The sequence below is a fragment of the Podarcis cretensis genome (assembly GCF_951804945.1).
Source record: "Podarcis cretensis genome assembly, chromosome: 6".
In the NCBI taxonomy this organism is placed as follows: Eukaryota; Metazoa; Chordata; class Lepidosauria; order Squamata; family Lacertidae; genus Podarcis; species Podarcis cretensis.
The window spans coordinates 927,146-953,691 of record NC_137175.1 but is presented as its reverse complement, the minus strand read 5'-3'; the positions used below and the strand labels follow the sequence as shown (position 1 = coordinate 953,691).

General features: G+C 52.3%; 4 protein-coding genes across 6 annotated transcripts in view; 2 read left to right on the top strand and 2 right to left on the bottom strand.

Moving 5' to 3' along the window:
• Window positions 1–1,881: 1,881 nt before the first annotated feature.
• Window positions 1,882–26,546, top strand: part of LOC307217897 (uncharacterized protein) — a 116,662-nt gene continuing 91,997 nt past the window's right edge. The window contains exons 1-7 of one of the 2 annotated variants that reach the window (XM_079979940.1): window positions 1,882–3,742; window positions 5,246–5,553; window positions 6,370–6,459; window positions 6,783–6,857; window positions 7,330–7,434; window positions 7,716–7,767; window positions 7,948–8,015. In XM_079979940.1, coding sequence (XP_079836066.1) covers window positions 3,556–3,742; window positions 5,246–5,553; window positions 6,370–6,459; window positions 6,783–6,857; window positions 7,330–7,434; window positions 7,716–7,767; window positions 7,948–7,973 — 843 coding nt within the window. In that variant the 5' untranslated portion in view covers window positions 1,882–3,555 and the 3' untranslated portion in view covers window positions 7,974–8,015. Of the gene's footprint in view, window positions 3,743–5,245; window positions 5,554–6,369; window positions 6,460–6,782; window positions 6,858–7,329; window positions 7,435–7,715; window positions 7,768–7,947; window positions 8,201–26,546 lie in introns of those variants that run through there. The other variant, XM_079979941.1, reaches the window with a different exon arrangement.
• On the top strand, window positions 10,713–15,666 carry ZSWIM1 (zinc finger SWIM-type containing 1). Of its 2 annotated transcripts, none has more exons than XM_079981883.1 (2): window positions 10,713–10,784; window positions 13,555–15,666. In XM_079981883.1, exon 2 carries the CDS (start codon window positions 13,686–13,688, stop codon window positions 15,213–15,215), a length of 1,530 nt encoding a protein of 509 aa, XP_079838009.1. In that variant the 5' UTR covers window positions 10,713–10,784; window positions 13,555–13,685; the 3' UTR covers window positions 15,216–15,666. The 2 variants fall into 2 exon arrangements, with proteins under 2 accessions (XP_079838009.1, XP_079838010.1); XM_079981884.1 differs by lacking the exon at window positions 10,713–10,784 and adding an exon at window positions 12,795–13,434.
• On the bottom strand, window positions 16,066–17,796 carry SPATA25 (spermatogenesis associated 25). Its single transcript, XM_079981885.1, has 2 exons — window positions 17,661–17,796; window positions 16,066–16,929 (listed from the first exon to the last, which is right to left on the bottom strand). Exons 1-2 carry the CDS (start codon window positions 17,779–17,781, stop codon window positions 16,133–16,135), a joined length of 918 nt encoding a protein of 305 aa, XP_079838011.1. The 5' UTR covers window positions 17,782–17,796; the 3' UTR covers window positions 16,066–16,132.
• On the bottom strand, window positions 17,938–24,755 carry NEURL2 (neuralized E3 ubiquitin protein ligase 2). Its single transcript, XM_079980713.1, has 2 exons — window positions 24,033–24,755; window positions 17,938–18,879 (listed from the first exon to the last, which is right to left on the bottom strand). Exons 1-2 carry the CDS (start codon window positions 24,718–24,720, stop codon window positions 18,764–18,766), a joined length of 804 nt encoding a protein of 267 aa, XP_079836839.1. The 5' UTR covers window positions 24,721–24,755; the 3' UTR covers window positions 17,938–18,763.

Below are 26,546 nucleotides of genomic sequence, written 5' to 3'. Positions count from 1 at the left end.
GCTTCTCTGCTCTGGATTGCACCTTTAGGAGCTATATTTCTCCCACCCACCTTGGGTTTCCACTTGTGTTTGCTAGGGGAAGGTGGTTGGGGCACCCAATGTAGAGCAGAGGTGTGGGGAAATACATCTCAAGTGACATAAAGGAACGCCTGAAGAATAGGCAAGTGAAGAGTTTGGATTTGATATCCCACTTTATCACTACCCAAAAGAGTCTCAAAGCGGCTCACATTCCCCTTTTCCTTCCTCCCCCACAGCAAACACTCTGTGAGGTGAGTGGGGCTGAGAGACTTCAAAGAAGTGTGACTAGCCCAAGGTCACTCAGCAGCTGCATGTGGAGGAGCAGGGAAGCGAACTCAGTTCACCAGATTACGAGTCCACCGCTCTAACCACTACACCACACTGGCTCTGTGAATAGAGGAGACTGTCCTCACACCTTGTGCTGAGAGCCTTCCTCTCTGCTCAGCAGCAGTTCAGCCCTTCTTGGGAGTTCAGTTCTGGACATCGCAGTTGCTAATTTCAGGCCTCCTGGACTTTTTAAGGTTGCCCCTTATACCAATCGATTGTGCTCCCTCTTCCACGTGACAGCCCTCGAGACCTTTGAAGGTGGCTACCACATCTCCCCTCAGTCATCTCTAGCCTAAGCACACCCAACTGCCTCAACCATTCCTCATCAGGCTTGGTTTCCAGACCCTTGATCACCTTGGTCACCCTCATTAGCAGACCTTCCAGGACATTTCCGCCGCCTTAATGGCGAAGGGCTATGGATGGCAGAGCACAGGCTGGTTCAGTGTTATTTCTCTAATTTATACCCCTCCCCAAAGAACCCACAATATCTAGGCAGAGAGCTGGGAGACAAACACACCCACCCCACACCCGTTTGAAATCCTGGACAGCCACTGCCAGTTAGTGCATGCCAGAGGTGCCCGAATTGTGTTCCGCAAATCGCAGTTTCGTGCTAGGGGTCCATGGCGTGACTCTGAAGAGTGACACACACAGAAGCGGCTTTGTTGCTCTACGGCTGTGAGAAGGCTATGAGGAAACTCCTCTGAGCTGCTTGAAAGGAAGGGCTGTTTGGCTCAGAATCATGAGCACCAGAAGGCTCTTTGGAGTTTGCGGAGACACACACACACTTACGATAGGATAATCTTTATTGTCATTGTCCCATACAGAACAACGAAATTGAAAAATCTACACCAGACATTCAAAAACCAACAAGCCTGCTATCCCGCCTATCCCAGCCTGGTTAGCCCCCTAAAAACTCTGATACCCCATTTTAAAATAAATAGTTTGTCCTAACAAACCCTGACTCCCCTCCAGGGAGCTCTCAGCCGCAGCATCTGCACGCACCGCCATCTTGGAGACCTGCATGCCAAGCCGATGGTCCAGTCCTGCGCTATGGAGACCCCTAGCCTTCCTGGGAGGATGCGGGGATGGGGAAGAAGGAGGGGAAAGGAAGATGCAGCCCAGCTGAGATCTGAGAGGGGAGCCTCCCCTCTTGGGAGGGGCCAGGTGGGTTGCCATGGTGACCAGGACCCGCCCTCCTTTGTGACCTCCCTTGCTTCTCTAAAAGCCAACGGCTTGCAGGTGGCATTGTGGGTTAGCAGTGAGGCCAGGAGAGAGACAGAAGTTAGTGGCAGTCGGTGGCGATTAGGAGAGGAGTTTGGTTTGTTATTTTTCCAGTTTGTTATTTTGATTTTGATTTGATTTGTGACTTTTATTTGATTAATTTGATTTATTTTATTTTATTTTATTTTGATTTGATTTATTATTATTATTATTATTTTACAATAATATTTTTATTAAGTACAAATTAGCAAATGTACATATTCACAACAAGAAAATACAAAAGAAAAAGAAAATACATCTAACCAAGGGGAAAAAAATAGAGAATATTTTGTCTCTTTTCATATTTACAGTTATTTATACTTCTATAAAATGCTATTCACAATAAAGCAGTGAAATGAAAGATATCAGAAAAAAGAAAAAAAAAGCAAAGAAAGAATAAATAGTAAAAGAAAAAGATCATAGGTGAAAATTTTAAAAAGTAGATAAGTACTCACAATACATAGCCGTTTCCCATCTATATTTATATTCAGTTGTATAATTTCATCTTGTCCTTATCTACCGTAAATAAAGTGTGTGGTTTTTTAAAAAAGACTTCCACCATTTACCTCACGCGTTTTTAATAATCCGTTGATTTATTATTTTACTCCTTTATTTTAACACTTTTTTACTTTCCTTTTTCTTCTTTATTTTACAATTTTTTTGTTTTTGTTTTTTAGTGCACATCTGTGCCTATTTTGTATATATTTATTTTGTTTGTAGAGGAGTAGTTAGGGTTAGGCTTAGGGCTGGGGTTGGGTTGGGGTGAGAGTTAGGCTTGGGTGGGCATTTTAGATAGTTAACTAGTTTAGAGAGGAGGGTGGGACTTTTTTCCGTGGAGGAAATGGTCAGGCTGTAAGTAGCATTCCTTCCTTTCTCTTCGTCTCCTGGGGGGGGGGTGAGTCCTGGGGTCCCCTGCAGAGTCTTGGCTCTCTGGTCTTTATTCAATAAACTGTTGCAACTGCCACAAGGAAGAAGCAGAAAGAAGTCCATTTTACCCACAACATCCTACGTGCATCACTTCTGTGTCACAAACTAGGAGGGTTTTTCTGGCGGAAATCTGAGTCTCAGGTTTGCCCCAGTCCCTGCCTTGACCTCCACCTTCCACCCATTGACTAAATCAAAGGGAAAGAGAGACATGTTCCTGTTTCCCAGCCCAGTTGAGTCCCCGCTCTTGTCCTGGCCAAGTCCCCAGTCCATGGAGGTTGGGTCCACTCTTGTCCTTGAGATGGCGACCTGTCTGGCCCTCAGAGACCAGGATGGCAGGGATTCTCACCCAGGCGGAAGGCTTGCTGTGGACGTGGTCTCCTGCTTCAGGGATCAGGGCTGCCCCTAGCCATATCCCAAGCATAGCTGTCCACTTTCCCCTTTTCTTGCAAGGAATCCTATTCGGAATAAGGGAATTTCCCTTTAAAAAGCGAAAACGTTGACAGCTATGATCCCAAGTGCCTCCTCTGGGAGCCTTCTTCCTTCAGAGCAGAACAGCATTGGAACGGTGTCGATCCAAGGTTGGATTGCTTTTACAGGAATCTTTGAAGCTTTTCCTGCTGCAAGAGTAGGCAAGTGCTACAACCAGATACTAGGCAAACTTGAACAAGACACAAAAGACTTCTTCTTCCTCCTCCTCCTCCTCCTCCTCCTCCTCCTCCTCTCCTTCTGCTTCTTCTTCTTTTGTGATCCCTCATAGCTGAGGAAGATTGTCTTCCACACTGGGGACATTGGTTTCCGGGTGGGAGTTGATCCCGGTGAGGGTTTGCCAAGCGTGCCTTCCTCTTAGCACGTTTCTCCCTTGCATCCTGAGTTCAAGTGTCTTCAAAGCCCAGGACACCTTTGGTAAAGGCTCCAACCGGAGCTCTCACAGGCCAGTGTTTCCCAGTCGTTGGTGTTTACACTACATGTTTTTGGATTGGCCTTGATAGAGTCTCTAAACCTCTTTTGTTGACCACGAGCATTATGCTTCCCATTTTCAAGTTTGGAATAGAGTCGTTGCTTTGGAAGATGAAAATCAGGCAGTTGGGGCTGCCGGCTTCTGAGTCGCTCTCTCTGCTCGTCTCTTCTAGGATCAGGTGCTTAAGGCGTCTGTTCAGAGGCTGCAACAGGGTGGCCCCCCAACAAGCCCTGGAGCAGCCTGTGGAGCCAAGTGAGCAAGTGGCCCTCCTTTGGGGGACAGAGGAGGGCAGGAATGGGCATGGGGGCAGCTAGACAAAAGTGTAGGTGTGCAGAGGGCCAGGAGGCCAGCTGGCTAGCCCCAGCTGGGCCGTCTCCTTCCAGCAGCCCGTGGCAAAGACCATCACCTCTGGTCTGACATAAATCAGTGACCCAGGCTTCCTCAGCCAGGGCACATTATCAGCAGATTGAACTGCGCACACAGAATAGGCGTGAGGCTTCTAGAAGTAGAACTACAGATTTATTAATCATAAATCAGGACAAAGAAACATGTCGTCGCTCTTACATGTCGTCTCAGAGAGAACAGCAAAAGCAATACTGTAGCACCTGCTTGTGGTTAACACTTAGCTGGAATGAAATATTCAACGCAGCAATAGAGAAATTAAAATAATAATTTATTTGTCAGACAAATAAATGATAGGCACAGTGGGATATGGTTACCAAAGCTCTGCCTGCCCTCCAGCCCTGATGGCCAGCACTTATATTTCCTCAGCCCAGCCCCCTTGCTCCTCCTTTGGCTGCCTCTGTCCAATCAGCCTGGTTGAAATTCCTATTGGCTGTTTGCTAGAACCAATCATAAAAGATACACCCATTTCCTATTACCTTTTATGGGAGACAAAGAGCTATATTTCCTTCTATCCATAAATGGCAGACAGCCATATATCTTACATTTGCCTCAACAAGGCACCTTAATTACCAGATCACCTTTTGCCCCTGTTGCCCCTGCATTCCAAAACAGATGGCTAAAACAGATGGCTCGTGGTATTAAGTTCTATCTAAACAGAGATCTTACTATTTACCAACTCTTAATTAGTGTTTTTGCAGCTTGATTGTATTCTGTAATATGTAGGGTCAGTGTAACCTTTGCTCCCAGCCTGTATTTCCCTTTTACAACCTTGAGAAACCTGTCTCCTGCTACTACTATAAATCAGGGGGGCCCTTGTCCAGGAGGATAAACAACTGCCAAAGTCCTTAGCCAGCTGGTTTTCTGCCTGGCATGAAACATTTGCAAATCTTTAAGCTCATTTTAAAATACAGGCCTTGATCAGATGCCTCAATACACAATGGAAGTTCCCAGCAACCTGTGCTGGAATGTAAGTAAACAGACACTCCCATGTCTGTTCCTTAAGGTGGAATGGAAACGTCAACATCAAACATCAAGATGCAAAGAGACAGACGGCTAGATCCGACCCAAGGTCCATCTGGGTCAGTTGCTGGAAACCCCCCCCCCAGCGGCCAACCTGTTCTGTGGGGTCCAATGAAGGAAGCAGGGGGCTGGGCTAGGGGGGCAGTTGTCAGCGGGAGGGGCACCTTCCCTGGGAAGCCACGTTCTGGGGGGAGGAGGCTGGGATTGGCCCCCAAGGCCTGGGGTGTCCCTCACCTGTAGTAGGACTTGGAACCAGGAGAAAACTCTTGGAATAGCCTTGCCAGGGGCTCAGGGACGAACTCACCTCTTCCCATGTCTTTCTCTTTGCAGTTCTGCTGCGGTTCCACATCCCTGCCCCAGGGGTGAGTACTGGAGAAAACAAGAGCAGGGAGTGGATCCCTCAGACCTGCCCTCCCCGTCCCCATTGCCTGGGCTATTTTGCCCCAAACTCTCCCCTCTCAGATGCAGAGAAGCCCCCACCCCACCCATCAAAGACTGACAGCCTGATTTTTGTATTTAAGCTGCTGGAGGATGGACAGCGGTACCTCCTGGGGGTGATCCAAGGGTGCCAGGCAGCTGAGCTCAGCGGTTTCCGAACCCTGAAGTGCTCCAAGCAGGAGACGGCCCAAGCCATTCTTGTGAGTGATGGGTGGTGTGAGGGACCCCCACGGGGAGGGAGGGGCTTTGGGGAAGGGGTTGTGCATTCCCCAGAGAGGAGGACTCTGCCGGCTTAGGGCGTAGGGTGTTAACGGAGAAATCTGAGGGCTCCCTTGGACAAAAAAACAAGGACCCCAGCCAGGAATACCAGAGCAAAACAGCAGCCAGGAGGCTTGGTCTTGATTGAAGACTGTGGTGACAGGACTCCCACCTGCCACCAGGTGGAACAAGATGGAAGCCCCAAACAAAAGAAGACCCCAACTTTTATTAGTTGCTAATCCCCCAAACTACACCCCTAGAACTACATCACAACTACATCATGACTACATCACTGACACATCACAAAAAGGAGGGGTTGAGGGAGGAGTTGTGGAGGTAACCTGAGTGTCTTGTCACCTGGCTGGTTCCCCCTTTCCCCCTCCCCATGAGTACTTTCCAGGTGACAGAGGGGAGTTGGCAGTTTCCTGCCCCCAGAGGGAAGAGCTGATCATTGTCCTTTGTTGCAGTCCGTGCTGAATCCACTCCTATATGCAAGTTCTTTGTGATCTTGATGGTCTTCTGTCTAGGACCATAAGGGTTGGCATAGCAACTGGGCAGGGCTCCTGTGTATGTGCTGGTATGTTCAAGGGATTATGGCTGCCCTGTATCAAACCTTCCCCATTTTGTAGTCCTTCCTTCATGGAGTAAAATAAAAGTGGAACAGTGCAGATCTGGTGTATGGTTGATTTTCTATGAATTTATAACAGAAGTGTAGAGTATGTCGTGAGACTTGACTTTCCTCCTCTGTTCTCTTCCAGGACATCTTTGGCCACCTGGAGCGCTTCAGGGGTGGCCCCCCTGAGCCTGGCTCTGGACTTGGAGGCCCTCATCCAGCTGAGGTGAGTGGGGTCCTTGGGATGGATGGGGTTTGTAGGGGGGGCAGAACTCCAGGGGGAGCTCCAGGTGGGGAAGAGCAGGCAGGAGGGAGAAGGGGGCAAGGGAGACTGGGAGGGGGCAGCGTCTAACCCCTTCCCTTCATGAGGCCAAAGTTTAGTGGAGACATGCTCAGTGCCATCCTTCACAGGACCCTGGAGGCTGTTTTTGGGGGCCCACAAAAGGAGGACAGAGAGGTATGTCCTTGGTCTGGACTTCCCTTCTTCTTCTTCTTCTTCAAACATATGCAGAATCTAACCCAGCACTCAAATTCTTTTCTCTCTTTTCCCACAGGAAGCGGCACTTCTGGCTCCTGCTGGGGAGTCTCCTGATGGAAGCCCCCAATCCTGGCACCCTCCTCCAGCCGCTCAGTGTAAGTGTCCCCCCAACTTGCTTGGGGCTCAGGCCCTTGAGCCTGCTGAAATATACTCGGAGTCAAGTGTGGATTTCATGCTCTTTATTCAGCTCATAGTGGTGAGGAGGAATGGAAGTTCCCCCAGAATGTCTGCTTTATATACATTATTTACACAATGGGCCCCACGTGATTGGCTAATTCCAGGATTCTCCTGTAGGCCAATCAGGTTGCGGATTCACTTCCACCTGGAGCTGGATTGGGTGGCTCCTGTGGACCAATCAGACTGCTGCATTCTGAATCCTATTGTTCTAGGACCAATCAGACTGCTGCATTCTGAATCCTATTGTTCTAGGACCAATCAGACTGCTGCATTCTGGGTCCTACTGTTCTAGGACCAATCAGACCGCTGCATTTTGGAACCTATTCAGCTCAGTACATAACACCTGCCCTGCTGCTTTGGCCCCAACTGAGACGCTCTTTCCCCCCGAAGGACCTCCGAGGATACGCCCTTGGCGAAACCAGGGAGGCTCAAACACTAGCGGCCGGCTGCATTTCTCTGCTTCTGGCCGTGGCGCGGAGATTCCCCCAACTCAGAGTAAGTACCTCGCCTTCACTTCATTTCTCTCGTTGCTTCCATCCCCACAAGAGCACATCCCCCAGTGATGTGCTGTGGGGGCCAGGATGAGGCCAGAGGCTTTTCCTGCCCCCTTTCCTGCTGCTGCTGCTGCTGCTGCCCGGGGAGGTCCTCTGGGACAAGGGATTGGGCCCAAGGCAGAGGGAGGCCCGTCCTTCCTGGCTTGGGGCTGCTTCTGTGCTCTCTTGCACCCATTCAGGGTGGATTTCGTAGTATCATCTGACCCGGATTTTTCTTTGCAGATGACAGTAATCCAGCCAGACCTGGCCTGCTTCCGGAGGAGACCCAAAGAAGGCAAGCCCCACACCTTGGAGACGGAGAACTCCCTTGTCCCTTGTTTGCTTGAAGGTCCGTTCTTCTCAGGTTTTCTTGCTGGGATCCTGCAGCACCTGCTCCCTGCCTGGCAGGCCTTTCCCACCTGGCCGGGGAGGGCAGCGCCCGGACCGACTCTCATTTCCATTCTCTTCCATCCAGATGACATCATCCTTGAAGACTTGTAGTCAGGGCAGACCTCTTGCAGAAGGTGATATGGGAAAATCTAGGTGTGAGGCTGCTTAGTCACCCGGCTGGTCGGACAGAGCCTGCAGGTCCCTTTCGAATAAAGGAAGGAGTCCAGCAAATAGCTGTAGACCAAAGTTTATTGCGCAACAGGTTCAAAGAGGATTTTTGAACCCCGAGGATGGGATGACAAGGACTTCTTTTAAAAAATAAATATTTTTATTAAGAATTTCAACACAAAAATTTTAACAAAAATACATAATCCACATTGTTCCCCCTCATTTGCCCCCCTCCTCCCTGAACATATGCCCACCCTCCCAATCCCTCCCCGCGACTTCCCTCAGCTCCTATCTCTGGTTTCTCAACATATGTTTTTATCTAAATGTTATGAAATTGTAATGATCCTCAATTTATCTATCTGTAAATCCTCCTTACATCACTGACATGTCACAAAAGGGGTGGGATAGACAAGGGTTACACTAGTTTAACTTTGGCAAACATGTCCAGACAAGTCCTTGGTACAAGATTAGCATAAGGGTATAAGATTAGCCTGGGACGCAGGTGGCGCTGTGGGTTAAAGCCTCAGCGCCTAGGACTTGCCGATCGAAAGGTCGGCGGTTCGAATCCCTGCGGCGGGGTGCGCTCCCGCTGCTCGGTCCCAGCGCCTGCCAACCTAGCAGTTCGAAAGCACCTCTGGGTGCAAGTAGATAAATAGGGACCGCTTACCAGCGGGAAGGTAAACGGCGTTTCCGTGTGCAGCTCTGGCTCGCCAGATGCAGCTTTGTCACGTGACCCGGAAGTGTCTCCGGACAGCGCTGGCCCCTGGCCTCTTAAGTGAGATGGGCGCACAACCCCAGAGTCTGTCAAGACTGGCCCGTACGGGCAGGGGTACCTTTACCTTTACCTTTATAAGATTAGCCTAGGCAAACACCTCTGAAGTCCCACCACCTAAAGTACAATAGAACTTCCTTTGCATGTCTGGACCCCTTGGCAAGTCTGGTGATGGGATTAGGCTTTCCTTGGCCAACAATCAGCTCAGCAATTGTCACCTCTGGACACTTCCTGGGGAAGGAGGTGTGTATACATGTCCTCACGCTTGGGGAGGTGGCAGGGGAAAGAGTCATTTTTCCAAGGGCAAAATAGCGCTGAAATGAAGGAAACTGGCAAAGGAGTTGATTTTATATGATTGTTAAAGCTAGGTAACTTCCCTGAGCTGTCAAGTCGAAAGGATACATTCAGGCATAATATTTGTAACATTTAACAACTTCAAAGATGTGCCCCCCCCTAATTTCTGTAACAAACAAAAGTCTTGCTTCCCACGAAAGATTTCAGAAAGGGGAGAAACCATATTGGTGCTTGGAATGCGGGAAGAGATTTCCCACAGGCTCACACTTCCACCAACATCAAAGAATTCACAGAGGGAATAAACATTTTCAGTGTCAAGAGGGTGAACAGAACTTCAAGAATGTGGAAAGATCTTCAGGCACAAGAAAAATCTCACTTGGAGGTGTTTCCGGAGAGTGATGGCTGGCTGAAGACGTCTTTTGCTGACCTCTGTCTTCTAAGGCGGTGAAGCAGTGATGTAAAAGCATCCAGACTACAATCTGGTGGCTAATTCCCATTTCTTTCAATAAGAAAGGGTTGAAGAGCAAACCACAAAAGTTCCCAAGGTTGGGGACTGATTTCCAGATTGGGGACAGAAATCAGCTCCAAACTGTTGTAGACTTAGAGTCAGCTACTCATTCCTAGAATTAATTAAGTGAATAGAAAACCAAGAGGACGCCATATTTGTCGACTGAATAACACACAGAGGTGAGAGATTGTGAATGGTCATGAAAGAACTGATAAAACCAGGCTGGATGAAGAGGTCCAAAAAGCATTAACATTATTTTGCCTGAAAAGATCTCACGGATTTATGCCTTTTTCAGTTCCTTAGGATATATCATCTACTCCCTGTGTAACTCCTTACGTCTTGGTGTCAAGCTGATTGAAGGCAGAGATGGATGCCCCCGTGGGATGCCCACAAGCGACTCTCCCCTCCCAGGGGTTCCAGCAACTGGTATTCAGAGGCATACAGCTGTCTCCTCCTCCTCGCCCCTGCCAGACCCTCTTTTTCCCAAGATGATGGACGACTCAGACTCCTGCAGCAGAGAGTTCCACTAGTTAACTCTGCACTGTGTGAAGGAGTACTTGCAGAATCCTTGCCCGGTGGAGTCGGGAGGGGTCCCAGGGTCATCTAGTCCAACCCGCTCCCGAGGCAGCCTGGCCTGGAGCCTTCCTTGCCCAGAGGCCATTCCTCTGGGATGGGGATCAAGACCCCCCTGTATCCCTTTGGCACGTGTTGGGGGGCTTCCTGTTGCCCTTGCTTCCCCCCTGCATTTTGTGTCTTCTCCGCCCCGAGATCTCCAGCTGGAGGGTGCAATGCCCATTCCAGAAAGAAAACCATGGATCAGACATAGGCCAACTCTGCCCTCCAGCTGTTTTGGGACTACAGTTCCTATCATCCCTGAGCACTGGTCCTGTGAGCTAGGGATGATGGGAGTTGTAGTCCCAAAACAGCTGGAGGGCCCACTTGGCCGATGCCTGATCCATGAGCAAGAACTCCATGAGCGCCGCCCCAGCGCCCTCTGCCGGGCCGCCCGCCGCGCTGCAGCCCGGGGCGGGTCACGTGAGCGCCCAGGGCCCGCCCCTCGCCCGGCAGAGCCCCCGAACGTCACGCGTTTCCTTGGCGACGGCGCAATGGCGAGGGGCGGGGCCTGGCGAGAGCGACGGAGGAGGAGGCGGCGGCGGCAAGATGGCGGCGCCCGGGGCCGGTGAGGGGGCGCGGGGCGGGGGGGGGAGGGAGGGAGGGGGGTCTCCCCGTGTCCCTCCGGCGGGACCAGGCGAGCCAAGGGGCTGCGGGGAGGGAGGAAGGAGAGGGAGGGAGGGAGGGAGGAGGAGGAGGAGCCCGGCTTGGCAGGGGCAGGGGCGCCAGGGAGAGGCTGCTGCTCCCGCTGCTTCAGTTCCTCCTCCTCCTCCTCCTTCCTCTTCTTCTTCTTCCTCTTCCTTCTCTTCCTCTCCTCCTCCTCCTCCTCCTCCTGTTGCTTCTTCTTCTTCCTCTTCCTCTTCTTCCTCTCCTCCTCCTCCTCCTCCTCCTCCTCCTTCCTCTTCTTCTTCTTCCTCTTCCTCTTCTTCCTCTCCTCCTCCTCCTCCTCCTTCCTCTTCTTCTTCTTCCTCTTCCTCTTCTTCCTCTCCTCCTCCTCCTCCTCCTCCTCCTCCTCTTCTTCCTCTTCTTCCTCTTCCTCTTCTTCCTCTCCTCCTCCTCCTCCTCCTGTTGCTTCTTCTTCTTCCTCTTCCTCTTCTTCCTCTCCTCCTCCTCCTCCTCCTCCTCCTCCTTCCTCTTCTTCTTCTTCCTCTTCCTCTTCTTCCTCTCCTCCTCCTCCTCCTCCTTCCTCTTCTTCTTCTTCCTCTTCCTCTTCTTCCTCTCCTCCTCCTCCTCCTCCTTCCTCTTCTTCTTCTTCCTCTTCCTCTTCTTCCTCTCCTCCTCCTCCTCCTCCTCCTCCTCCTCTTCTTCCTCTTCTTCCTCTTCCTCTTCTTCCTCTCCTCCTCCTCCTCCTCCTGTTGCTTCTTCTTCTTCCTCTTCCTCTTCTTCCTCTCCTCCTCCTCCTCCTCCTCCTCCTCCTTCCTCTTCTTCTTCTTCCTCTTCCTCTTCTTCCTCTCCTCCTCCTCCTCCTCCTTCCTCTTCTTCTTCTTCCTCTTCCTCTTCTTCCTCTCCTCCTCCTCCTCCTCCTTCCTCTTCTTCTTCTTCCTCTTCCTCTTCTTCCTCTCCTCCTCCTCCTCCTCCTCCTCCTCCTCTTCTTCCTCTTCTTCCTCTTCCTCTTCTTCCTCTCCTCCTCCTCCTCCTCCTGTTGCTTCTTCTTCTTCCTCTTCCTCTTCTTCCTCTCCTCCTCCTCCTCCTCCTCCTCCTCCTTCCTCTTCTTCTTCTTCCTCTTCCTCTTCTTCCTCTCCTCCTCCTCCTCCTCCTTCCTCTTCTTCTTCTTCCTCTTCCTCTTCTTCCTCTCCTCCTCCTCCTCCTCCTTCCTCTTCTTCTTCTTCCTCTTCCTCTTCTTCCTCTCCTCCTCCTCCTCCTCCTGTTGCTTCTTCTGCATTTTCCTTCTTCTTACCGTGGTACCTCAGGTTACAGACGCTTCAGGATACAGACTCCGCTAACCCAGAAATAGTACCTTGGGTTAAGAACTTTGCTTCAGGATGAGAACAGAAATTGTGCACTGGCAGCGGGAAGTGGTGCTTCAGGTTAAGGACAGTTTCAGGTTAAGAACGGATCTCCAGAACTAATTAAGTTCTTAACCCGAGGTGCCACTGTATTCTGCTTCTCCTTCTCTTCTTCCTCCTCCTCCTGCTTCTTCTCTGCTTCTTCTTTCTTCTGCTGCTGCTTCTTTTCTCTTCTGCTTCTTCCTTCTTATTCTCCTCCTCCTCTTCCTCTCTGCGCTCCTCCCTGCCACCATTCCTCCGCTGCTCGCTGCTGTGGATGCCCACCTTGAGAAATCAACTCCAAGAGGAAAGGGCAGCAGCTTAAAAACACACACACACCCCCGGTCCCCCCCTTGCTTTTAATGCCTCTGCGGCGGCAGCACTGGCCTGGTTGGTGGGCCATACATCCAAAGTTGCTTTGGCTTGTCCTGGGCAAGATGAAGCCACAGACCAATCCAGAGAGTAGTAAAGATAAGGTTCTAAGTAGGAGCCTAGGAAGCTGGCCTTCCGGGGGGGGGGGGCTTTATCCCCACCCAGCCCTCCCTGGGGTCAAAGCCGGGGCCTCCTGCGCACCCGCTTTTCCCACTGGGCTGCAGCGAAGCCCCTTGTGCACATTGCCCTCGTGTCGTGGCAGAAGGCACATGGCTGCCGTTTGTGGCGCAGGAAGATGTGTGGCGGCTCTTGGTAGAGATGCGCCCAGGCAGTCAAATCCTGTTTGGTGCTGCTTCGTAGAATACAGTCGTGTGATGCCACTGTTTTGTTCAGTTTCTGTGCAGGAGGGTACGCTCTCTTCTGTATAGCTCCCAAACTTTCATATATGTAAAATAAAAGAACACTTAGCCTTGCAAATAAACAGATAAACAGCCTAACTGAAGGGACTGCCTAAGCAGCTTTGTATTTCAGCAGAAGAAATAGATGAGGCCCTGGTGACATTTTCTCCACCTTCCCGTTGCACCTCAGTGCCTCTGATGTCATTGGGAGAACAAGTTGACCCAACTGGGCCTTCTCCTGGCTCTGTGTGGGTTTTTGTTAACCAGATCCAGCTGCTTTGTGTAAACCAAAACTCTTTGTAAGCCAAGTTTGTAGAACACACTGAAAAATATAGATGTGAAGCTTGACTCTAAAAATACATTTTTTAAAAAAACAATGGGAAACACAATGGACTCCATTTAAAAAAATCCCACACAATGTGCCTTTTCCATTGCTACTGGTACAGCAATTTCACTCTCTTTGGTGGGTTAAAAATGTTGAATTTGTCACCTTCTAGATCTCATAAGAAGATCCCTTTACACACCAAAACAGAACCACCAATCGGGAGAACTGACTTGGCTTCACCCTTTTCTTTCACTCTAGGTCCTTCGGTCTGAGACAAACCTTGGCCACTCTTGACCCCGGTGTAAGAGCAGCAGAAACTTGAACTCTTTCCCTGGCAGGAATCCCTGGGAAAATCTCTCCAAGGCAGACGTTCAGGAAGAGAGTGCACGATGGCCCTGGAAACTGTGAATGAGCTCTTGAGCTTTGACTGCGGCTTGCTGGTGGCTTACCAGGTGTACAAAAGCTCCCAGCTGGAGTCCATCAGCTTTCAGACCAGCCAAATGAGGGACGTCTTCTTACAGCACCCTGAGGTTGTGCTCATTCATCGAACCCACAACCCATGGGGCAAGGCCCTCTACACCTTCATGGTGGACCAGCCTTTCATGCAGCTGGAAGGGGAGAAAACCAAAGTGATCCACTTCGCGGTCCCCACCAGGGAGTCGGCGGAAGGCCTGGCTCAAATGTACCGCACCTTCAAGGCCTTCAACCCCGAATGGAAGCAGATCAAAACCTTCCTGGTTGACCCGCGCTTCCGGTGGCTGCCGGCACTGTCGGAAGCGTTCCCCTCTGTGGACGTCCAGCTGTCTGTCTTCCACATATGCAAACACTTGCAGCACAAGATCCAGCAGGTCTCCCTGGAAGCCCACACGGAAAGGCTGGTTCTGAGCGCCTTGAGGAACGCCATGTGTGCCCCCAGCGAGAGCAACTTGAGGAAGCTGTACACCATCCTGTGTGGCTTTGTAAAGCCAAACCGCTTGCCCCAGCTCCACAAAGAGTGGCTGCTCAACGAGAAGATCTGGGCCTTTCACCGCTGGCGGACCTGGGGCCAGTGCAGCCAGTATTTCAAAGATCTGGAGATGCTCACACACAGCTTAAGCCAGATCTTCTGCATAGGACCATCCCTGGAGACCTGCATCACCAAAATAGCAAAGACTTACCAGAAGGTTGTCCAGAAGAGCTCCGTGGAGTCTGCGCCAGGCCCAGGCCCTTTGCTCAGAGACAACGGCTCCTCCATCCAGAACCTGCTGGTTCTTCGCTGCTCTGCTGCAAACTCTCAGAGGTTTCTGCTTCCAAGGGATTCTGCTCCGACCGCCGCGCCGACTCCCCTGAAGCCGGCGGCAGGGGTTGCTGCTGAAGAGTCGGCTCGCGAGGAGGAGGCAGAGGCGACTTCCAGAGAGGCTGAGGAGCGGATCAAGCAGTCCTTGAGCGACATCTGTACAGAGCCGGCGGCCAGGCTGTGCTTGAACGAGTTTGCGGTTGTCCAGAGCTCTGCGCAGTTGATGGGAAACAATGGAGAGGTTGCCAGCATACAGATCCTGGAGGACGCCCAGGCCGTGCGCCACAAGGGCCTCAGCAGCTGCACCTGCCACTTCAGCCAGACCTTCCAGCTGCCCTGTCGGCACGTCCTGGCTGTGCTGAACTCCGAAGGGAAGGATTTGGAGCCTGGCAGGATCCCAGCGCGGTGGCGCAAGGGAAACAGCACATCCCAAGAGGGACAGAGCAGCGCCGACGGGCTGCTGGAGGTCCTGAGTTGCTCGTGGGACAAGTTGTTGGACAAGTACCTGGCTGTGTCGTTTCTCACTGCGGAGATCAGCCGGCTTCTGAGCCAGTGCAGTCACGAGGAGTTTGATCGCAGGTACAGCACCCTCCGCGAGCTGGCCGACAGCTGGATTGGGCCTTACGTGCAGGTGAAGTTGTAATTGAGCTCAGGGGCGCTACTGGGAGCGCTACTGGGGCTCGGCCGGAGACTTGAGCTTAACATTTCATTCAGCTCCAAGTGTCTGTGGGGCTCCTCCTTTGCGAGGGCAGCTTTGATGAGCAGCCCAAGACTGTGCACACAACTGCAAACCTGTGCTCTTGTCTGAGACTTTGCCAACAACTCAGTGGCGGCTCAGGGGTGCCTGACATGACCTACAGTCCCGTGAAGGCCACCCCCTCAGCTCTCTGCATTACTATTCCTCTAAGTCAGTTGGTTTTAGCCCCACCAGCATGTCTGGTTCTCCGTGTCAAAGGGGACCAGGTGTATCCCCCAGGTCCTTTTTTCCTCTCCCTCTCCCCCCCCCCCCTTGATTATTGAAATGGGCCCCCCTGCACCCACGAGAGCAGGACTTCTCTTTCGTAAATGTCGTCAATAAATAAGTCTTTCCTGTTTGTCATTTCTCAACATCAGCCTTTAAATACCATTCAAAATCTCATTAAGAAACAGGGCAGGGCTTCTCTGCTGTGGCTCTGCCAGGCGGCTGGTGCCGGGTTCAGTGGAAGCGCTCCGTGGGCGTTGTGTCAGACTGGAAACTCTGGTGACATAAGGACACGAGGGGAGAGGGGCAGGAGCTCCAAGAAGCAGCTTCCGTTTGGGCTGTTATGCGGAGAGCTGGGTTATACCTTTTGCTTGGTCCCAAGGAGCCTGGCTGGGTAACCCCTGTGGTGGTATGGGAATGGGAAGGAAGGGCTGCCTGGGGTCCAATCCAGACAGGTGCTTGGAGGCTTGGGCAGAGGATCTGGCCAACAACCTGCTTACCGAAGCAGAAGCACAGACATAAGCAAAGAGCCTCGCTTTTCACAAACCCTTTATGTTGGCTTTTCAAAGCAGAATTAAGCGTTTCTTTCCTCTCTGTGCTCACTTCTCCAGCTGCGCCAGGAACAGGGGCAGGAGGCTCCTGTGGGGGGCCCTCTTCCTCTGCTTGTCCCCCCTCTTGCAGGAAGGGCCCAGGCGCTGCATGGCAGCCCACCTCCTCCTCCTCCTCTGTGCTGCCTCCCCTTGCGCATTGCCAGGCTCCAGGTTCTCTGCCACAAAGCACTGGGCAGCGTGGACCATGTCTTCCTCTCGCACGCCAGGCACGGGGACCGTGGGAATGCCAGCGATCATCATGGCCAGGGTCAGGATGCAGATGTTGGGGGGCAGGTGCAGCGGGGGCTGGGCCTCTCTGTCCTTGCCAAACTTGGCCGACATCAGGAAGACCCCGCTGGGCAAGAATCCCCACCTGGCCAGCGCAAAGTCTCCGCCGGAGCTGGCAAAGTCCTTGGGGGGCTGGCTGAGAGGAAGGGGCGGTGGCACAGAGGAGAGGAAGAGCCACCGGTCGCCCGTCTGCTCGACGGCATATTCCCGGTCCGGTCCCTGCGGGCACAGCTTCCTGCAGCAGAGGCCTCGGTGTGGCTCCCACCTTTCTGGCGCCCCTTGCCCAGGTGTGCCCGGTGACCAGCAGGCTCCTCCGCAATGCGGCTTGGCATCCGGATCCTGAAGCAGCTGGGGGCTGCTGAGCTGGTGCGGAGCCCCCTGCTTGGCTTGCAGCTTCCTTCTCAGGAGCCCGATGGCAGAGGAGAGGCCCCCCGAAGCCGGGGTCTCCCTTGGCATCCCAGGGTAGAGGCTCGACGGGCCACTCGGTGCCATTTCGACCTCTCTGCTGCCCGATTCTCCTGTCCAAAATAAAGGCGTGTGTGTTGGGGGGGCACCAACTGGAGTGTCTGGGGCAGAGGTGGAATGGCGGGGAGGGTGTGTGAGGAGGACAACTTGGGGACTCTGGTTCTCAGGCTAGATTGAAGGCGGGGTGAATTGAGGGTGCTAAATTCCTTCCGTGCCCTCGATACCAGTTTCCATTGCCCACACACTCACTTGCCTCCTGGTGCTGAGTAATCTCTTTCCCAAGAGGATGATAAACTGGAGCGAGAGTCGAGCTGCAGCTGCAATTTTCATTCCATGGGTTCCCGGCTTCCCACTCCACCCCAGAAGCAACCAGAGAGCTTAGGAGATGGTTCCATATCAGCTGCCCCCCCCCCCCAGGCCTGCCTCTCCTCGGGCCTCATCCCTGTAGCGCTGGGGCCTGTTCTCTGGCCTTGTCAAAGAAGTGTTTGGCAGCAGAATGGACCACCTCAGAAGGGGGTGGATTCTTGTCCATTGCAGGTTTTCATCCCTGGCCCTCTGGCTGTGATTCCTGCATTGCCCGGGGGGGGGGTGGATCAGATGACCGTTGGGGGTCCCAACTCCACTTCTGTGAGTCTATGAAGACAGCCACCCATCTCCGGGGTGGCATGAAGAGCTCCCGCCACACACCAATTTGGCAGGGGGGGGGGGAAGGAAAATGTGTGGGGCCGCACATAGGAGGGCATTGTCTGCACAAAACGCCTCAGGACGGAAGGGGAGCCGTTACCTGGACTTGGAGATGGAAAGAAGCCTGCGGAAGGTTTCCCCATCCCATAATAGGACATGGTGTCGGCTGAGAGCTGGCCTGTGGCTGCCTCAGTGCTGTGCCTGTCCTGAACTCTCCCCATTCTAGAACCAGCGTCACAGGGCTTGGCCCTTACCTCACACAGAGTCCCTGGGCAGCCTGGCCCCTCGGCTGCTCCAAGGAGTTGGGGCCACTTGGCTCAGTGGCAGAGGAGGGGGGAAATCTGGTGAAGCCGGCAGGAAAGGGACACTCCCAGGACTTGTTGCTGTTCTAAGGCAGCTTTTATTGAACTGGCATGACTTCCATAAAGCCTAGTGTGCCCCCCTTTCCCCATAGCAGCAACACCCTCTGGGCCTCGGAGTTCATGTCACAGAATGGTCTACATAGTGCATTTCCTCCATAAACGCACCACTGTGATGTTGGGTCAGAGCAACAGTGGGCCGCTGGGGAACCCACAAAAGTGGAACCCGTGGTCCCACAAACTTCACACGCTTGCGTAGAGCTGCTCCTCGCCTTAGCTTTACACATGTGTAGACCTTAAGTCGCCTTCTCGTAGGGAAAGCATGCCTTTGTTCTGAGAGCTGGATCAGCGAGAAAAATAGGGCACTTCCTCGCTTACCAAACTCGCTCAAGGCTGAATTTTTCCTGCAGAAACATTCTTGGCATGTTCCGAGTAAGCAGATTCCCCTAGTGATCTTTTTTAAAAAATCTCTTTGCATGTAGGCTGTCTGTCAGAGCATATTCTGTAGTTCCCAGTATACCTAGAAACGGGGCAGTTGGCCGGTGCTTCCAGTTCATTGCTACATCTTGCCATCTGAAAACCAAATCCTCCCTTGGACTGTTTCTGCTATTTCAGGGTCCTGCTGTTGTTTGGGGGGCTGGTGGTCTTGCCCCTTCAGTGAGTCTCTCACCATATACGTGGCTGCCCCAGCGGCTACGTTGGAAGTGAAACCCATAAGGCTGGCATTCTGGGGACGGAGCAAGGACGATGCGCGGCTTCACTGCTCTCGGCTCGTTCTTGCGGACCCTCCGTCAAGTCTCTTGGGTGGGCGACTTGTGCAGGCGAAGAAGAAGCCTTGGTCACTTCACTCGTATTTGCAGAAGTTCTTCAGCGAGGGAGGGAGGTCGAGCCCATCGATGTCTAGCCGGTGGGCAATGTGCTTCTGGATGGCCAGCCGGCAGAGGGTCTGCAGGGAGGGGACTGGGAGGAAAAGAAGAGAAAGAAGGGGACTTGGCTGTGAGACAACCTCAGCATGAGGACTGGGACCCATTCCCCTTGTGGCGCCTCGTGGTGTAAGCAGTGTGCGCTGGGCAGGCCTCTCCACGGCCCCACGCCAATCCCAGGCATGCAGGAGGGGGGAGCCAACTGGCTGCCTTGGCACCTCGCAGACTCGCTTGCCCCCAAACTCGCAGCACAGAGCTGCCCATAGCAGAAGAGCCCGCTGTGGCGCTCCGATCGATGGGCAGGCTCTTTCCCGGCCGCCAGTTCTCGGGCCTCGGACTCTCGGCCTGGCGCCCCTGAGAGCCCGGTGCCCGGGTGCCCTGCACCCCTGGCGCTTATGGTTAAGACGGCTCTGGGCTTGTGAATGTTTTTGTTAAGATGAAGGCTTGATACTTATAAGCCCATGGAGGGCCAGCCCGTGGGGTGGCACCACGCCACTTTGGCATGGGGAACCAACTTCCCCCTTTATTCCTCACCCACTTTGCCAGTATGTACATGCCAAAGACAAGCTGCGCTCACACCTTGGGTGAAAACCTCCCTTTGGCTCCCTGTCAGAGGCAGCATCTCTCTTCACCTCCTGGTGCTTCCAGACATAACTTCCATGTTCCTAACACAACAACCGGGCTTGTTTTGCCAACGCCACTGCCTCCCTTTCAACGCCCTAAAGGCTCCTGAAGACTGAAAAACACCAAGCAGCCTGTCACTCTGCTAATACACTTGGACTGCTTTCGAAGTGTGAGCTGAGTCCTCTAGCGATGCAAGACGCTGTCATTTGGTTACCATAAGGTCTGCTGTATCAATTGTGACACGAAGCTGGCAACATCAACCCCATTGTGTGGGAATCCTTTGCAGATGACCGCGGTGCCTGGAGGCAGACATTCATAGCAGGAAGCAGAGGAGGAACGACCGCTGGGAGAAGCAAGGAAAGCAGCACAACCGGACGCCTTTCTTTGCCCCAGCTGCAACAAAACATGTCTCTCCCATATTGGTCTCTGCAGCCACAGAAGCCGCCTTGTTTGGACAGGTCTCATCCAGAGGTGGGGGGGCGGGCTGAACTGAGGTGGGGCATCAACCCTGCCTTGGGCTTAATGCTTCTTGCATGCCTTTCCCAGGTTACCAGGAAGCAGAGGGGGGAGGAATTTGCATGCAGGCCAAAGAGGAAATTGGCACATCTCTCCAGGGAGGTTTGTTCACAGCATGACATCCCAGAGACAAAAAAAAAAAAAGGCCTTTGCAGAACTAGACCCAGTTCTCAGCATGTTTTGGGGAAACTCCTTGTGAAAAAATGCGGTGGAAGTCTTTTATAATATTTTAACTAGGATTTATATATTGTAATGTTTGAAGTATGAATTTGGAATAATTGATTATGAAAAGTATTTTTCCCCCCTTCATTCTTTTTCTTGTTTCTTTCTTTTACCTTTTGTCTTTCTTCTTTTCTAGTCTGCATTCTGGAAAATTGTGTAGATGAATGTTTTACTGTATGGTTATGTATTGTTTCTATTTCTTTTTTTCTTTTCATTTTTTGGGTAACATTTAATAAAATTTAATAATAATAATAATAATAATAATAATAATGAAGCTGCGCTGCAGCAGAACATTGTTGCTAAGAGGCATCAGATATTTAACTTGAGAAATTGATGCTCGGAAATGCATACTCAGTTTTTTGACTGCAAAACGGATGCCCCTCCCCGTTTCAAGAAGAAATGTAACCTCCAGATATCTTTTAAAGACCACCCTAAAAGTCGGAAAGGAAACGCTCCAAGTTACTCGGAAGCTGCTCTCCTTCACTGGAGGTTTTTAAGCAGAGGTTGGGGGGGGGGCTTGTTAGGTGTGATTCCTGCATGGCTGGGGGTTGGTCTGGATGACCCTGAGGGATCCCTTCCACCTCTGTAGCTCTGATTCTGTGGTTCTATATTCCCTGCTTCCAGCAAATCTGTGTGGAGCCTCCCACTGTTCCCACACACAACGCTGAAAGCGCCTTTTGCCTCGCACCCTCTCGGTGTGAACGTCAGCTAGAGAAGGAAAGGGTCCTTTCTTGCACTGCAAGAGGATTCCCACACATCCCAGCTCATCTGTCTTTGCAGCTTCATGGGGCACAGCTGGCAAAGCCAGGCAAGAACCTCCGGGAATCGGCGTTGGGCATGGAATGGCCAAAACCTGGAGGAAGTGGAGCTGGCCTTTCTCTGCAGCCCAATGAGCCCTCGTGCCTGGCCCTTCGCAGCCTCTCTCTGCAGGGCTCGCTCTCTTTTTAACATGTTATTATGGTCTGTTAACACCAGAAGAGCCTGCTGGATCAGGCCAGGGACCCATCTAGTCCAGCATCCCAGCCTCACAGAGGCAGGCAAGATCCAAGCCCACAAACAGGACCCGAGTGCCAAAGCGTTCTCCAGTGGTTGTTCCCCATAATCTAGTGTTCAGAGATAGACTGTCCCTGGGCCTGGAGGTGCTGCTATCACAACAAGCCTCCATAGGAAGAGGGTGCTGGATCAGGCCCATGGCCCGCCTGGCCCAGCATCCAGTCCTCACAGTCGCTGAGCAGAGAAACACTAAAACAGGATTCAGGCCTCCAACCAGAGCCACTGCGGTTGGTAGCCTTCAGTAGCTTTATTTTCTTCTATGAATTGGACCAATCCTCCTTGAAAACCAAAACATATTGGAGATCCCGGGCCACAGGGAGGTTAGGCTGGCCTAACCAGAGCCAGGGCTTTTTCAGCTGTGGCCCCGATCTGGTGGAACACTCTGCCATAAGAGATTAGGGCCCTGCAGGACTTGACATCTTTCCGCAGGGCCTGCAAGACAGAGCTGTTCCGCTTGGCCTTTGGCCAGGGCATCGTCTGACCCGCTCCTTTGGTAATCCTCACAGAACTCTAGCCCAATGGTTGCCATGAATTTGACTCTGAATTGATTTCAGAATGAATTGATTTTAGAATGCTGTGTTACTTTTATTGTTGTTAGCTGCTCTGAGCCTGGCTTCAGCTGGGGAGGGCGGGATATAAATAAAATTTTATTATTTTATTATTATTATTATTATTATTAAGTTGATGGCCATCGCTGCCTCCTGTGGAAGGGAGTGAGGAGATTTCACCCCTCCCATATCCAAGAATCTGCTGATGTTCTCTGCTGATTCTCCAGAGAGGAGGGGGGTTTCTGCTCTCTACTTATTCCGCTCCAGCCTCACATCAAAGAGAGAGAGAGAGACTGAGTGTTAGAGAGAGACTCTGTGTGATCTCTGTAGATAAGGTTGCTGCTAAGAGCAGCTGCAGACACTCAGTGCAGTTCAGCATTTTCGTTTAGACCTCATTTAGCTCTGTATATAGTTGTGTATAATAGTTGTAGATAGAATAAAGAAGATATTCTAAAGAGCTCCTCTCCGAGTCGTTTATGCTCTGCTATACTCTGCTGTGTGCGACGACTGTCTTGTGGAAGTGAATCCGGTGCTCACAACTCTAAGCTGTGAGTCCACAGCACTTTGACCTGTTCCTGTCCAGAAGGTGGTCTCTGGAAGTGCTACCCCAGCTCGCCTGGCCCAGTCGGGGCTGAATGGATGAGTCCAGTCGGTGGCACTGGCTCAAGGGCGATGCTGACAGGGAGTTCCGTAGGTTAACTGCTGAATGCCACATGCAGCTAAGCCACAGCAAGCCCCATGGGGTGGCTGCATTCCATGGCCTCCCCGAACCCCACACCCAGCCCGCCACATTCCTCCTTGCCCAGGCAGGAGAACCACTGGCCATGAAGGCAGGGACAAGGGATTTGCCAGTGCGGCAGAGAAAACAAACCCTCCCTAAAAATAGATCCCTTGCACACATGGGACTGAAGAGAGCGGAGATGCTTGCTAATTATACCCCTGCTCTGTTTGCCAACAGATAATGCAGAGCAGAAACACCTCCTGGATCTCCTTTAGCCCCGGAATTCAGATTACGAGAAAGGAGAGCCTGACTAATCCTTAGGAAGATCTTTCTGGCGGCAAGAGTTGTTGGCTTCCAGCCTTGCAGGGGGCTGGGCTAGATGACCCTTTGGGGTCCCTCCTCACCCTAGGATTCTGCGATCCTCTTTGTCAGGCTCCCTCCTGGATCCCTGCCTCTATGGCTCCGCTGCCTCCTGGTCTCTCTGCTCCCAAGCGATTGGGCTTGACATTCTGACAGCCTGTTTCAGAGCGTTCAAGGCACTTTGTTGTCTTCTCATAATACAGTGGTACCTCTGGTTAAGAACTTAAATTGTTCTAGAGGTCTGTTCTTAACCTGACACTGTTCTTAACCTGTGGTACCACTTTACCTAATGGGGCCTCCCGCTGCCGCCGCACAATTTCTGTTCTCATTCTGAAGCAAAGTTCTTAACCTGAGGTACTATTTGTGGGTTAGCGGAGTCTGTAACCTGAAGCGTCTGTAACCCCAGGTCCCACTGTACTTACACTAGCTTTAGAAATTGAATCAGTATCATTCCCCTAGTGCGGACTGAGGGAGCAGGGGCTTAGGTCTCCCAGTGACAAGAATCGCACCTGGAACATCCAGAGTTATTGCTCCATCTCATTCCTGCCACCATGCTAGACCAAACTGCTATGATTCCTGCATGGCGGGGGGTGGGACCAGATGACCCCTTGAGACCCCTTGGGACCCCTCCCAAGTCCACAATTCTAGGATTCTCCTGCCAGCTGCTCTTCAAAGTGTCTTATTTGTATGGACAGTGTTACACCTTCCTCTCCTCCTGCCTTCTTATATCAGCTGCAGACCCCTTTGGGGCAAGGCTCACTTTCCCTGTCCATCGCCCCCCCCCCCTTTCTAAGATGACGCAGCAGCCGGCTGCCTGCTTCTGGGCTTGGCCTCCTCCTCTCTCCCTCTCCCCTTCACCCCACTAGCCCACCCAACTGTTGCCTTGGGGCCATCAGGATCCGAACCTCCAGAAAGTCTCCCTTCCTGTGACAATGCCGGCCACCAGCTCTGATCTGCCTAGGAAGCTGCGTCGTGCAGTCTGCCCATTGGTCTATCTAGCTTAGTACGGCCTACACTGGCTGGCAGCAATGCCCCTCCAGGGTTCCAGGCAGGAGTCGTCTCTCCCAGACCCGCCCACCTTTGAGCTATGGCCCTTTGCCCGATGGTCCGGGGGGCCATGCCAGTTTGGGAGCTGGGAATACCTACATCCGTATTCCACCTGGATGAGGCGGACGCTCTTGGTGGAAGCGAAGATGTCGACCACGGCGTAAAGGGGCCGGGAGCCCGGGAGACCCCTGGCGCTGGGACCCATGTCCTCGCCGTTGATGACAATGTGCATGTCGGCCGTCCCGTCCGGCTGTGGGGCGAACAGCACCCCGATCCTGCTCCTCCGGGCGGTGGCAGGGAGCACGTTGGTCCTGTAGAGGTCATCCAGGAGGTGGCTGTAGCGGCCTGGCCTGCTGCGGCCCACCAGCTTGTCCCGAGGGATCCTGACCTTCTCAATGAGCAAGTAGGGGTCAGAGAGGAAGCCCCTCACCCGGGCGGAGGCCTCTTCCCTGGCAGCGTCTGGGGCGACCCGGTTGTGGTTGCGGGTGATGGCGAAGACCCAGCTGTCGCCCAGGTTGACCAGGTCTGGCAGGGAGTACTCGGGCACCGTCTCCAGGCTGCGAGGGTCATGGGCGGTCAGCCCCACCCGCAGGTGGCCGCACCAGCCCAGCTCCTTCTCCTCGATCTCCACAAGGAAGATCTGCCCGGGCGCCAGGGGCTCCCGGCTGAAGCAGACGCCGTTGGCAAAGCTCTCCACGCGGGTGGCCTGGGTGCCCGAAGGGTCGACGCAGACATTGGCCCCGTGGATTCGGTGGAAGCGGGTGGGCGGGTGGCCTGCAGCACTCATCCCTGGGCTTCTCTCGGGCAGGACTGAGGCTATTTTAAGGGGGCTCCGAGTCAGGGCAGCTGCTGTCGCCGGACACACAAGGTCTCCAAATAGGGAACGGTGTGGGCTGGTAGGAGCCAGCTAGGTCCTAATGCCCTGTGAGTTGCACGGAAAGGGCAGCCTGGCCTGCGACAGAATGGAAGCCCTGGGCATCAGGGTGGCACAACAGAGGGCAATGTGCTGCTTTTGGGTGTGGGCAATGCCAGCTTGCTTCACCCAGTGTATAATTATTTGATGGATGGCAATGCCATGAGGTGCGGTAATAATAATAATAATTTTTTATTAATACCCTGCCCTTCCCAGTTCAAAAACCGGGCTCAGGGCAGCTAACAACAAATTTGACACACCTAATTGTAAAAGCAGCATAAAATACAGTATAAAAACATGAAAAACAATAAAATTCAAAGTTCAGAAATCAATTTAGGGGAAATCCATCTAATAACCATTAGATAATCCCCAGGGCTAGCTGGCTGAATTAGTCCTACTTGGGCCAGCGAGGAGACCAGGGGAGAATTAGCTGTGGGGTCTCAAAAAAGAGGAGGGGGAGGGAAGAGAAGGGAAGGGAAATAAAAGATCAGGCTGAATTCAAATTAAAGGGCAGGTGGAATAGCTCTGTCTTACAGGCCTGAAGGAATGAGGTTAAATCAAATTAATAAATTAAAGGAGGTAATGGGCACTAGCTTAGATGGGATGAAGGGGGACAGACAAATTACTGGTGGTAGAGGAGGATCAGCACGGAGCAGATTTTATTTATTTAATGAATTTGTTAGATTTGTATACTGCCCTTCATCCGAGGATCACAGGGCGGTTGACAGTATAAAAACACAGAAATGAGTAATACAATAACAAACAGAAACAAGCACCTGCTCCCTCCTTTAAAAGCTATAGATAGTTTAACCAGCCTAAGGCCTGAGAAAAGAGGAATGTTTCTGCCTGGCACCTAAAGAGATGTAACGAAGGCGCCAGGCGGGACTCCCTGGGGAGAGCATTGCACAAGCAGGGAGCCACCACAGAAAAGGCCCTTTCTCATGTTTCCACCCCCTGGACCTCTCGTGAAGGAGACACACAAAGAAGGGCCTCGGAGGATGATCTCAGGGTCTGGGAAGGATCATATCCTGAGCTGTTTAAGGCTTTATAGGTCAAGAGCAGCACTTTGAATTGGGCCCGGAAACTAACCACCAGCTGAAGTATCAGGAGCAGCTCCTCCTTAAATATGGAACTCCCTCTTGCAGGTGCCAGTGACGGCCACCAACCTTAGTGGCTTTGAAGGAGAGGCTCTCCATGGCTCCTGGCCAGAGGCAGCAAAGCTTTTGCAGGAAACAGCAGAAGGAGAGAAGGCTCTTTTGCTCGGATCCTGCTGGTGGGTTTCCCTTTGGGCATCTGCTTGGCCCCTGTGAGAACAGGGTGTTGGTCTAGATGGGCCCTCATTGGCCTGATCCAGAAGACTCTGCAGATGTAACAGCAGCTAGCCATGGCAGCTATACAGAACTTCCATGTTCAGGGGCAGTCTATCAGCGGATCCACTTGCTTGGAAGCTACCACGGGGTGAGCTTGTTGCCTTTATGGCCGTTTGTGGGCTTCATGGAAGCACAGGCAGTGAGGCATCTAATCATAGCCTGCATTTTTATTAAGGCTTGTATTTTAAAATGAGCTTAAAGATTTTCAAATGTTCATGCCAGGCAGAAGACCAGCTGCCTAAGAACCTTGGCAAGATGTTTATTCTCCTGGACAAGGGGGCCCCTGATTTATAGCAGAAAACAATTCTCAAAGTCGTAAAAAGGGAATTA

Bases quoted from the DNA above. Each gene is read 5' to 3' on its own strand.
- ZSWIM1 (XM_079981883.1), top strand. From the start codon at position 13,686: ATGGCCCTGGAAACTGTGAATGAGCTCTTGAGCTTTGACTGCGGCTTG.
- SPATA25 (XM_079981885.1), bottom strand. From the start codon at position 17,781: ATGGGGAGAGTTCAGGACAGGCACAGCACTGAGGCAGCCACAGGCCAG. The intron at 16,930-17,660 runs GTAACGGCTCCC...TATTTTGGACAG, and splicing joins CTTTCCATCTCCAAGTCCAG to GAGAATCGGGCAGCAGAGAG.
- NEURL2 (XM_079980713.1), bottom strand. From the start codon at position 24,720: ATGAGTGCTGCAGGCCACCCGCCCACCCGCTTCCACCGAATCCACGGG. The intron at 18,880-24,032 runs GTAGGTATTCCC...TTTTCCTCCCAG, and splicing joins CATCCAGGTGGAATACGGAT to TCCCCTCCCTGCAGACCCTC.